This window comes from Falco rusticolus, chromosome 1, assembly GCF_015220075.1.
Source record: "Falco rusticolus isolate bFalRus1 chromosome 1, bFalRus1.pri, whole genome shotgun sequence".
NCBI lineage: Eukaryota > Metazoa > Chordata > Aves > Falconiformes > Falconidae > Falco > Falco rusticolus.
The window spans coordinates 53,803,301-53,816,085 of NC_051187.1; the positions used below are offsets into that span (position 1 = coordinate 53,803,301).

Below are 12,785 nucleotides of genomic sequence, written 5' to 3' on the forward strand. Positions count from 1 at the left end.
TTTGCTGGCAAAATGGCTGAATGCCTATTGGCTTTTCCTATGGGCTACAATGAGTCAAAGTGCTAATTTGGGTCTGCCTCAGCCAAGCCACTGCCATGCTGCAGTAAGGAAGCTGCTGCGTGTGGAAGGAGAGGGATGAAGCAAAGCTGGAGGACCTGGGAGGACAGGCCAGGAGGCATGGGTATCCCTTTTGCCAGGACTAAAGTGGTATCTGCTGTTGGGGTCCACAGCTAGACCAAGAAGTATGGTTGGTACTTTGCCTTGCGCTCTTTTCCCTTACATGTTACCTTTAATTACTAGGTTAGAGCTTTATAAGCAGTCTGTAAGCACCTTTAAAGTTATGGGGAGAAAAAGGAGGGAAATGGAAATGTACAGGAGCAAGTGGGAGTACAGCCTCATGAAGTGAGGTGAGGGCAGGCTTTCCTGGCAGTGATACATACCAAAAGACTCTGGTAATCAAAACTTTTTTTGACCTAAGCTAATTTTGATCCCTGCTTGGTTTGGAGAAACCCTTTAGCTTATTTGCAGGGCTGCCTCACAAACTCTTATAGCTGGTTGTGTCAGTGGTTTCCACTGCAAATGCTGCATTAGGGTTCTTATAACTCAGCTGTGTGAAGTTGATCTGGACTTTAAAATTGGCATGTATATTCTTGATTTGGAAGCAAGTATCGAGGCTGGCCAGCTAATCTGTTGGCTGTGCAAATAATATTGCAGTAGTAAAGACCGTGAGGAACACGATACAGCTCTCAGTTTCCATTGAGTGCCGAGGAAGCTTGTTTGGCACAAAGAGCAGGTGCTGCTGTGGCTTCCCCCCACCCCACCCCACCCCTCCATGCAGAAGTGGGAAGCTGGACCTTAAGTGTCCCAAACCTGTCTGGAGTGTAAGCTGGGTTTTTGCATCCTTCCCTGCAGGGATGGAGGTGAGGGAAGGGCTTTGGCGAGGTGCCCTGTTAGGTAGGGCGTGCTGGAGCCCACTGATGTTCTATTTGTGCTGGCGGTGTTCGGGTGCCCGAGCGTGTGTTGCGTGGGTCTGGGGCTCCCCAGCAGGAGCCTGCTCAGCCGTGTGCAATTCCTGCGAGGGAGCTGGTGCAGCTGCCCAGCATAAGCATGCACGCGTGCACCCCCACTCCCCCTTGTGTTTTTTGGGGCAAGCTTGCATTTTCCAAAACTACAGTAAGGGCTGCTTCTTTTGCAGCAATTCACCAAAAGGGGTCTTTCTAGTGTACTTTGAGCTCTACGTATGAGAGCATGCTGTTAGGATACTGGCTAGCGGTGCAAGGTGGTGCTTTGGTCAGCTGAAATCAGATAAGGTAGTAACAGATAGTAAGTGTAAATATTAGCATAAATTGTGTTATAGCAGGGAGATAAAGCCCCTGTGGTTTGCATGTTTGTGTGAAAAGGCAGAGCATTATTTACAAAGAGAGGTTGTCTGATGGCTTATTTTGTGATTTTGCAAAATTCTCTTGTAATGCTCTTTTTGTATGTGGGTGTGTTGCATTTTGGTTTTTTTGCCTCTTTAAAATGCATTATCATAGGGAGAAGGATGTAGACTGAAAGAGAAGCAAGAGTGGTAATGATACAAAGACCATTGTCTGGTTGACTTCTGCTGTGAGTATTCACGTCCTTAGGCTGAATTGCTATAGCTAACTGCATATCAGAAATGTTCGAGGGGTAAAAATTAAGCTAGAGGGGATGTCAGACAGCCCAGGGAGTTTCAAATTGTGAGCAATGAATTACATTCTGAGAGAAAGTTGCAGGTGATGTTGAAGGATGCTTGTGTGATGGGGGCGAACGTAATTTACTGTCAGACCATGAAACAGCTTCTTTGGGAAAGTGGTTGTGATGCACTATCATGTGAGCTGGTTGCAGCTAGGATTGATTCAAGGCAGGCAGTGTGGAAAAGCAAAAGAAGCTTCCATCTCTGTCAAATAGACCTGTGTCTTATGAGTAACTGCAATGTAAGTATTTAATTTATTACTGCATAAAAGCTAAATAATGACAGTTCAAAAAAAGAGATGCTTGTCAAGTTTTCTTCTTAGACATGAGGAAAAATAGATGGTTATATATTAATTAGAAATTAAGCTGCAAATTACATTGATTCAGAGATAGACACACATGTATGTTCACACATGCAATTTCCTTGGAAAGAATCTTTCAAAATACTTTATTAAAGCTTGAGAGTAAAAGAAAAAAAGCTATTTTTCTTGCTTTGTTTTTTTTTTTTTTATTTTTTAATGTTGGTTACTGCAAAACAAAATAATAGGCTGGTTAAAATGTGGCTCAGGGAAACAGTCCTATTCCAGTTTGTGCTGGACTGTGTGCTTTTAAAAACCTGAGGCACAGAACTATGCTGAGACTACTTTTATACTGTTGCCTTTGAAGTTCATCCTGGACCAAGAACTGCTTTACTTTTGTTTTATCTCCATTTGGAATGTGTTTTAGGACAATATTTGCAGTTTTGGAGTTCTGATGTGTAAAATAAGAACAACTTTTTTTTTTTTTCTCCCCCCTCTGAAATCTAATATTAGATGGGTGATTTTATTTACGTTTATTAGAAAGTGTCCTGAGCATCTCTGGATGGCATAGGCTGGCTTTTGGCCATGAAGCTGATTGCTGCTAAGGGGCCGAAAAGAGGTTTGGTTTGCTGCTGGGGGCTGTGGGAGTGATTGGCCTTAGCAGGTGCCTACTAAAATGTCTCTCCTACTTGCCTCCCCCTCTGCCTGCAAATGAGCTTCCCAGAGTAGAGACATGGAGCTGAGTAGGAGGAAACATTTCTGGTGTGGCAGTATTGTAGCTTTAAAGTGTACTGTGTAACATTAAAAAAAAAAATAATATAAAAAAATCATCCCCCTTTTTGGTAGCTGTAATTCACACTTAATTTTAAAACCTGGCCTCATAATGTCAATACAGAATTAAAACCGATCCATCAAGAATTTGAAGAATATTTTTGGTGCTTAGAAGTTAGTTTGATTCATAGCTGGCCAGTTTTATAATTTTAATGCTCTACTTTTCTGTGCATGTCTTGCTGCATTGATTCCATTTGTTTGCACATGTACATTCAATAAAGCTACGTTTTAGGGATATACTTTTTTTTCCAAATAGGAATTAAGCACTAGGTGTTTTTTTGCTTTTGCCCATCAGTTTGCTAGTCTTTTGGTATTTAGTGTAGGTAATATTGCAGCTCCTTGGTGACTGATGCCAGATAATTTTACTAAGCTAAGGTTAAATTTGAAATTTAAGAACAAAATTACTCATACGGGACCAAAAAAACCCCAAAAACAAAAACCCCAAAAGGTGGTACAAAAGCAGTAATGATTTATAAAAAGATGTAGGGAACTAATGTATAGGAAATTTTGAAATGGTATTTATATCTTCTGCATCTGCTGCATTTTTCAGACTGTAAGTGAAAAAAATGAAATAAATGGAGTTTGGTTCCCATTGTGCAAGGAATATGGAGAGCCTTTGTTTTAGTTTTGGTTTGAATATGTACACAGTTGTACATACATAATCCCCAATATGTATATGAATTTATTGGTTATAATAGTAATGCACAGTTACAGAGACTAAGAAGTGTCAAAACAGAGACTCCTGGGGTATAAATATGTCTGCAGTCCGGAAAAGATCCTTAATTATTTCAAATGTTCTAATTCCTCCTGCTGTGTTCAGTGTAGATGTTTGCATTTATATACCTGTTCGTGTGATTATATTCCTCATGCATTTGTGGTAAAACTCTGCCCTTGTAGCTTCAGTCCTACTTCATTCTAGGCACTTCCCAAGCCAAGGATGCTGGCTGGTACTCTCAAGGAAGACTCATGCTCTGGCTGAGGCTTCCTAGAAGTATCAACCTCGCCTCTCTGGGTTAGTCAGATCTCTTATCCAAAATCAGTTGGTGTTATTTGGAAGTCTTATCCACTGTATCTTGATTAAAGAGTTTACTACTTTGACATCCCTCTGTATGTGCAGTTCTTCACATTCTTGTCCAGTAATTTGTTCGGATGTGTCTGTGAGAGCCTCATTTATAAGGTAGGTTTAGTCCCCTGCCTGCACGACAGGTCTTGCAGACATTGCCAGGGCATGTCATGTTTCTCAGGACCTGTTTTCGCCCCGCCCCCCCCCCCATCTCCAGGGTGTGCTTTCCAGCCATATTGTTAAGGGATTTTCAGTCAGGGGTGTTGCTGAAATGGTTTTACAGCTGTCTCCCATGTGTGCTTGCTGAGAGCTTCGTCCCCAGTGCACAGCAGTTAGTGAGCTCTTGGCAGCCAGCCGGTTAGTTGTGGGTTGCTGTGCGTTAGCCACCGTTTGTGGCACACTTGCATACGTTCAGAGGAAGCTCGATTTTATTCACTTGGGGATTCCAACCACAAAGCACAGTGATCCATTTGACCTTTAGCTTTTAGTGCCCTTACGTTCCTTTCCCTTTTCCAGACCTTGCTGACAAATGTCAGCATGCTGTAACTTGTCGGTTTAGGGATCTGTTTATGGCAGGTTCCATCCCTCACCCAAAGGTTTGAAGAACTTCCCTATAAATAGCTATGTTGGTCATACCTTTCTATATGCCTGTGGGGTTCCCTGTTCTGTTTTTTTTTTTTAAAGTAGCTGGATCTCTTAGCTCAGATTTGGTATGAACACCAAATTTTGGAGGAATTTTGGCTTAGTTGTTGAAGCCTTTTTTAAAAGGCTATATAGAATTTATGCAATAAGCTACGTATAAGACTATACAAGTTGTAACTCTTACAAATTTAGCAAGTCAAAAAGTTTTTCTGAAATCAGTGCATCTCCTTTTTCCTTTGTCTTCTACTTTTCTTCCTTGCATTGGGACTTGCTCTGCTAACTTTCCCTTGCTAGTGCCCTTTGGTTTCGACTCCGGGTAAAATTGCTATATTGACATGTATGCTGAGGAACTGGCCACTATTCTGAATCTGAAGAGATGACAGGTCTTCCTACATCTCAGGCCTCCCCTTTCACCAGAATGATCAGGATAGTTAGCATCGGATTAACACCAAAGGGAAGGATTTTTCTGCTTTTGTTTGAATTTTTGGCTATTGTTTTCAGTTGCTAGATTGCTACTGCATATGTTGGTGGGACATAGACTGATGCTGAAAAATGCCAGCTGTGATCCTGAGTATGAAATTTCCTGCTTTAAGTCTATAAATTGTCATGTGATAAACTTTTCAAGTATTGCATTTGCCTTGCAGCATTAGGCAATACTTTTTCCTCAGTTAAAGTATTTGTCTTCAGATGCCTTACAATACATGTGTCACAGATATCATGTATTATAGTCTCTGAGATTTTAGGAAAGCCTTAACCGTATCAGGTCAGCTGACGGGACACTTTCCACAGGTTTACTGACAAGTGACTGTTCATACACAAACAGAAAGACTGAGTCCCTGGTACCTCGTGTGTTACTACCCCTTTCTCACAGACAGTTTTCGAGAGCTCAGCTCTCCTGTTGAAAGGACTGACTGACTGTACTTTGTTGTTGTCAGTCATTGTCAAAAGGAACCACAAGGAACCGAAACTACTTGGTCCCTACTGAATTAACTAGAACAGAGGCAGTTAAAAAACAACAGAAATGAAAGCCTTCCTTCTGCTTCCCTTTGAGAAGCCACTTGCTGGAGTGCAACTGTGGCTCAAGGTGAACTCCACTTCTGGAAATAAAGATTAAATAATTGCACCTCTAAACTAAAAATATAGCAGTTTCTTCAAGGAATAGATTCATGCTTGCAGACAAATGAAAGAGTTGTGAGGTTGTTCTATGGCATGGAATGCCCCTTTGGCTAGTTCAGGCCAGCTGCCCTGGCTGTGTCCCCTCCCAGCTCCCCGTGCCCCCCAGCCCTCTCGCTGGCAGGGCCAGAGAAACTGAAAAGCCCTTGACTGGGTCTGACCCTCACCCAGCAGCAACCAAACCCACCCGTGTGCTGTCAGCAGTGTTCTCACACCAAACCCAAACCACAGCACTGCACCAGCTACTCAGAAGAAAATTAACTCCATCCCAGCTGAAACCAGGACAGAGGTTTTGTACGCACGACACAAACAACCACAGCTTCTCTGCTGTAGAGTAGGAAATACAACTGGAAACAAAGAGGGAACTTGCACCATCCAGGACTGCTCTTTGCAGCCGGCTATGTAATGACTAACAGATTGAGGACCGGGGATATAAATCAATGCGTAGATCTTGCCATGTGTTGCTTCATTCCTGTTTCTGTTTTGGGGAATAAAGCTAGTTGAAATTCAGTGGCGTCAGATGAAAAGATTAATTTATTGCTCAGTTAGGGTCAATAATGTGAACTTTACAAAGGTTTCTGTTGCAAGACTCTTACAAGTGGACCAAAGGCAGTTGAGCTGAACTTTGGCAGTGACCTTGATCAAAGAGACAGACTGCTCAAGAGGCTTTTCTTATTCTGGTCTGAATATACTGCGGGTCACTGAGGGCTATAAACCTACTGAGAGAAAGGCAAAACAAAGTCCTGTAACCGGTCTGCCTGTGATGTTGAACTTTTGACTTTCTAGTAGCTGCAGCTGGGAAAGAAGTCAGCTTCGCTATTAATGAAGTCTTCCATGCATGTGACCAGTCATTGACAAATACATAAACTTTGGAGAGATTGTGTAGATGGAAAATCTAGAACGGAAAAAGCTGCTTTACAGACTGCCTTCTCTTGTGAGAAAAATTTCCTATATGAAGAGAGAAGATGCTGGAACTTGGCATTCAGGAAACAGCACGTGCCTGTCCCTGCTTGTGTCTTGCTGAATGTAAACAGCTTCCAACCAATAAAGTAGAAATGGAGTTTGATTTTGAAAAACAGGCAATAATGTGCAATATTTTTTCTGTTATTCAAGTGAAGTGAGAACAAGAACCTATAAACATTGCTTCACTAGAGAGAAAGATAGTGCAGCAACTTTCACAGGCACATACTCACAAAGGAGAAAAGATATTGGGCGTGTTTTGTTGTTCTTTTGTGGGGTTTGGGTTTTTCTTTCTATTAAACCAGCACTGTGAATAAGATACTGTTGTCCTGTGTTCAGAGAATATAAACATAAACCATCCAAGTTTGTCATTTACCATTCTTGTGATATTTCAGCTTAATGATGGTGGCAAGGCAGCCCGAGCACACGTGGGGATAGGTGATGTGGTTCTCACCATTGATGGGATAAGCACAGATGGGATGACTCATCTAGAAGCACAAAACAAGATCAAGGCATGTACAGGCAACTTGAACATGACTCTGCAAAGGTAAGACACCTTTTCTTTTACCCTTTTTTTTCTTTTTCTTTTTTTTTTTTTTTTAAGAAAATTAATTATCATAGTAACAGTTGTTTGGAGGATAAACCCATGTAAGTGGTTTGGCAAAGTGCAATTTCATTTGGCAAAATTCCAATTAAGTGGCCACAATTGAAAGGTATGCTGCTGTAGCCTGAAATGTGTCTTGACTTACAGCATTTTAGAAAACTTAATAAATGTTAATTATGTGAGTTGACAAATTTGACAAAGACTTTTTCCAACCTTCTATCACCTGCTCTACACTGAATGAAGTCTAATTCATCTTCCGTTTGAGCTTTGGTTTTTTTAACTCTCTTTTGTAACGAAAGCCAGGTCTTATCTAGGTTCTTTTTCCCTCCCTGGACTGGCTAGGGACACTTCTTTTTTGGGTCAAGTCCTACATTGTCAGATGTATTGGCAAGCAGTATGATGGATTTAAACAGTTAACCCCTGAGTTATATGGATGAAAGTACTGCAGCTCAGAGTCACAGAGAGAGGTTTCCTGAAGTGGTACTTCCATTCCGCAAAGTAGCGCCCTCCCTTTGCGAACTGCAGTGTCTACTATAGAAGTTACAGCTTGGTCCAGCTTCATTCCTGAAACGTGCAGTTTATTGAATCTCGGCATACCTCTGTTTGCCTGGGACTATGTTTTGGGAGGGGCTGAAAGAAGGGAGCAGGTTGCTCACATGCAGGTTGTTGGAACTGAAGCAGAAAGAGCAGCAGCACAACCAAGAAATTCCTTCAAGCTTTCAGAAGTCTCCCAGGGCTAAATACTGGCTTTTCTTAGAAGACTGCTATTTTTATTTAATGATGTGAGTGAGCGTCTTGGAGGAGGATTGGTCTCTGAAGCCATCACATAATGAGAACCATATTTTCTTGTTATCAAAGAAAACAGCAGTTGCACCCCGTGATTGCCGTTTGTGCTAGCCTTCAGCAGTGGAAAGTTTCTAGATGAGTGTTGGTTGAGTCCCGTAACAGTATCTCTGCAGCAGTTACTACCTTCTGGCAAATTATCCTGCCCTTAATGAAAGGACCATCTCTCTGGGTTCATCAGTATAAGAATAGAAGAGATGACATGGTTGTAGGTCTGTCAGATGTCCAGCTCTCCAGCGTGGTGGTGCTTGTTCTCAGCCCTAAGTGATGTGTAGTGCAACAGTGGTGGGAGTGCTTTCTGTAAGAGGCTAGAGTTCAGCCCTGCTTGTTGTTTCTTGTTTTTCCTGTTGTTCTTCTGTGCTTTGGACCTTCACTACCCTTAACAGGGGATTTCCTTTGCTCAGACTCTGAGGAAAGATGTATCTTGTGGCATGGTTCCTGCCTAGGGCACCTTCCCAAGTGAAACTTGTAAAGGTGGCATTAAAAATTTCCTGATGAAACAAAGGTATTACACCAGCTCATCAAAGGAATCACTTATTGTGGTAGAATCTAGTGTGTCAGTTGCTTTTCTGCCTCCCGGTGAGGCAGGCAGGTCATTTAGAAACGCACTTTCCAGGAGCCCACTGAGTCACTCCAGTGAGTGAGAGTGTAGGGCTTTGCCCTGCTTTTTCCTATTGCCATAAAATGATGGGCAGGGTTAATATCAGATATAGGAAAGGAATAGCAGGCGTGTCTCGGTCGTGCTATAACTTGTCTGAGGCTGCTTCTGGCTGGGTGAAGGGATGAGTGGTTTGAAAATTAAATTAATCATGACTTAGTCTGGTCCCCTCCCGTTCTCACCCTTACTATCCAGTGTAGCATCTGACTCACCAGCGTCGGCTACCTGACAGCTGAAGGCTAAGCCAGGATCAGACTAGCAGAGATCAAAGGAATAGCCTTGGTTCCGGCATCTGGGGGTGGCACAGATGTCCTCTCTTTTGGTTCTGCTGGTTTGCAGTCCCATGGCCTCAGCTGTTTTGAATTCTGCCCCGATTCCATGAAACCAAAGCTGTAGACAGTGCTTTCCCAGCTCCTCTGCCTGTGAAAGCTTCCTTGCTCTGATTGCTGTTTAGCAGAAGATTTGCTTTGGTTGTTTATTTGTTCTTTACAGCCTGGAAGAAAGTCATGCTTGGAGTCAGACTGGCTTGTGCTGGCTGTTTATGCTCGTGCATCCAGGGAAGGACGGCTTGGGAGCATAAACAAGGTGGCAAGACGAGCCATTTTAATATTGAGGGATCTCCAAAATTATATTCTTCTCTTCCTGCCTCTTCTCCTAAAGCAAAACCAAACCAAATAAAATATTCTGAGCTGTTACTGTTCGCGTGCAAGGTTACAGCGATGCTGTCAATGCAAAACAATGTTGGCCTTCACAATGTGAATTGGTGCCATAGACAGGAAAATCAGGCGTATCTTACGGTTTTGTTTTACTGCTTTTAATTATCTTTAGGGATATTTACACTTCTCTGAGCTTTTATCTGCTTCCATGTAGACAACTGATAGCTTGAACTATAGCACAAGAATGTTGAGGTTAGTCTTGAAAGAGCATATGCATTCTTCGAATACTGCCCTGGTTTGCTGCTGCTTTAAAGGAACACAATGGTCTGTTGGTTAGTGGTGTTACTTTGAGGTCCAAGAAAATCGGAAGAGTGTTATGGCTTGAGCTAATGGCTTTTGCACTGTAAATATGTCCCTGTGGTCTTTTATGAAAGATGTGAAAGAACTCAGTTTGATCAAATTAGCTGTAGGAACCAGAATACATTTTCTAAATTGAATGTGGTACACTTTTGGTGGTAGCACCAAGTGACCTTTAGTCACAATAAACCATAACAAGTACTGTGCACTCATCTGTAGATGGCTGCTTTACTCTTGATCAATCATAATTTGACACAGATTCATGTGGGATATGTGGAAATTAATATAGTCGTCTAGACTGAAGTAGTATGCAAAGATAATGGCAACACAGGGAAAAATTACTGGGTATACCACCAGCCTCACAGCATGTCGGATGGGGCTGGCTGTGCTGTTTGTAAGGGAAGGACTAACCAAAATCAGTAGTTATTTGAAAAAGAAACATGGTCTTGCTTTGGCTTTTTAGGGGCTTTTTTTGTGTGTGTTGTGAGGATCAAAATGATACTTGGTAGAAAAGCAGCGGTATACCCTAAGAATTAGCAGGCCAGTGAAACTGAGTGGTCCTGTCTGAGGCTGATGGGTTCCAGCATCCCAGTTTGCACAGTAGCCAGGGTATGGTGACAGTTTACCTTTTAAAAAGCCATGAAGGAAATGTTGTGAGCCCACATGGCAAAGTCAAGAGGGGAAAATCTTTACGATCAGCTTCTTTATTATAAATATTTAACTTGATACGTTTTTGTACTGCTGCTCAGGTTTTCACTTGACTTTCTCTATTCTTTATGTGCAAAGCGGAAAAAATAAAATGAAGAGAAACAAAATAAGGTTGGTTGGTGCTTGCCTGAGAGGGTGGAAGGGATATTTGAAGCAACGCCTTCAAAAACTTTATTTACAGGCTTAAAGCAATATATTTATGGAGGCAGATGCGCATGTACCTCTTGTGGAAAACCAATTTAGATGTTTTTGTAGCTTGTAAGTGAAAGTTGGCAAAATGTTTGAAGGGAGAATAAAAGCTCCCATTTTTCCCATGAAAGGCAATATCACAGGTTGGTTTTTAAGTACAGAATTGTTCTTTGCCACTGAAAGGAACTGGAATTTCAGCTGTCACAATTGCAATTCCACTCTGCTTGGAGATTGTTTAAATACAAATAGATAAAATTGTTCTTGCCAGCCACGTACACCAGTAGGTGCCTAACACTTGCATATGTTGGCAGGTATTTTCAGCTATATGTCTTTAATTAGTTCTGTAAACAAGTCTTGCTCTTTACTATGAGATGGTATTTTTTTTGACTTGTGGAATAATATTCTAATTTTGGCATGTTATTTGCTCATTTTTCATGCTAGATATGGCTCAAAAATATGGGGTGTGCTTTTCTTTTTTCTTTTTGCAGTCTGTGATTTTAGCTTCTCAATAGGTTGTTTTGTTGTGCTTTTTTTTTAAATAGGGAATTTTCTTTGTACGTATCCCTCCTTCCCTGAGATGTTGCTCTTTTGCACCCCAATATTTTATTTTCAGTTAAAGCCCTTTCCTGGTTCCCATGAGGATAGATGGAAACCAGATGCTTGCTTTTTGGATATATTTTCAAGTTCAGTAACTTAGCATGGACTTCCATAAATAAATCTGTAAGTTGCTGAACAACTAAGAGCCACCACCTATTTTTTTAAATATTATTTTCGGGGACTGTTTCTCCAGACTCCTGCCGTAATGATTCTTTGGAAGTGAGAAAGATAAAGAACTGTGTATTTCTCCTGTTGTGTGAGATCATGATACCCATGAAACTTCTGGAAAAAGTGTCAGTGAGCAATGCAGGCACAAATACAGAATAATACTGAAAAGCCTGGAAAGATTTTTTTGCTGTTATAACATAGAACTTATCTCTAGTTCATAAAACACATCTGAACAACTATAGTGTGCTTTATAAAGGAATTTCTTTCACCTCTCCTTATGGATATAGTGATTTAGGAGAAAAGGAGTGGGGATTGCGTGGCTTGGGAGGTGAAAGGAGGATTCTCAAGGTTATTTACCTCTCTTTATTGTGGTGCTTCAGAAATCTTTTTGGGTACAGTAGGCTGGCTGTAAGCAGTTACTACAGTTCTGCTTCCAGCTCTTCGATGAGTGACAGTACTATTTTCACAAATGAACACAGGTGTTACAACACAATAGATGAATTTCTGAATTTCAGTGATAGCTATGGGTTTTGGGCTTGTTTTTTGTCATCTTTATCCGCACTCCCTCCCCCCGCCCCCGGCCCTTTGAAGGCACAGGATTGCCCAAGTGTCACAGGTGAGGTGAGGACCTGCTGGATATTTCTGACGTCCACGTTGACAGGTCTCTGAGCCAAAATTCAGATGAGCTGTAAGGCTGGTTCTGCAGTTGGTAAACCCAAGTATTAAAAACTGTGGCACTTATTTTATCTGCCTGCCTGAGTATGAATCTTGATCATACCGTTCTCCCTCATCTTTTTGGTTTTTCTTTCAGGAAACATGAAGTCTAGACTTGTAGCTTAAGAACATCTGAAATTCTCATGATTTGAGGTGGGGTAATAAGGAAAAAATGTTATGGATCATTTCATTTTTATTTCTAAGGTCATTTTTCAAGTTATCTAATTCAGAAAGGGTTTTCTGCAGTAAGACTAGCTCAATATGCTTTTTACTTACTATTTTTATTGTTCCCAGTCTTGCTTTTATTGGAAAACAATATGATGATATTACCATTTATTGTGTTGAGAGTCCTGCTCTGCTTTGGAAGAGAATGCACGGAGGAAGAGCCTTTTGCTGTGTGGGGAACGTATGTTCTGACAATCCATGGACAAAATGGATACTCCTGTTCCCATTTGGAAGATGGGGAGGTGAGGCACCTTGATGTAGACCAGGTTTTAAGAGACTTGAGTCCTTTTGCCCCTCAGGCATTTGAAATATTGCCCTAGTGTAGGTTAGCTGTAATGTATTTAATTTCTCAAAAATAAAACCCAGCAGTGCAGGGAATGGC

The 12,785-nt window shown here is 41.5% G+C and overlaps 1 protein-coding gene across 6 annotated transcripts in view; it reads left to right on the forward strand.

The window, feature by feature from the left end:
* PDLIM5 (PDZ and LIM domain 5) overlaps positions 1 to 12,785 on the forward strand; it is a 132,948-nt gene that overhangs the window by 34,148 nt on the left and 86,015 nt on the right. For all 6 annotated transcript variants that reach the window (XM_037379611.1, XM_037379620.1, XM_037379591.1 and 3 more), the window contains exon 3: positions 7,080 to 7,231. In XM_037379611.1, coding sequence (XP_037235508.1) covers positions 7,080 to 7,231 — 152 coding nt within the window. The remainder of the gene's footprint in view (positions 1 to 7,079; positions 7,232 to 12,785) is intronic.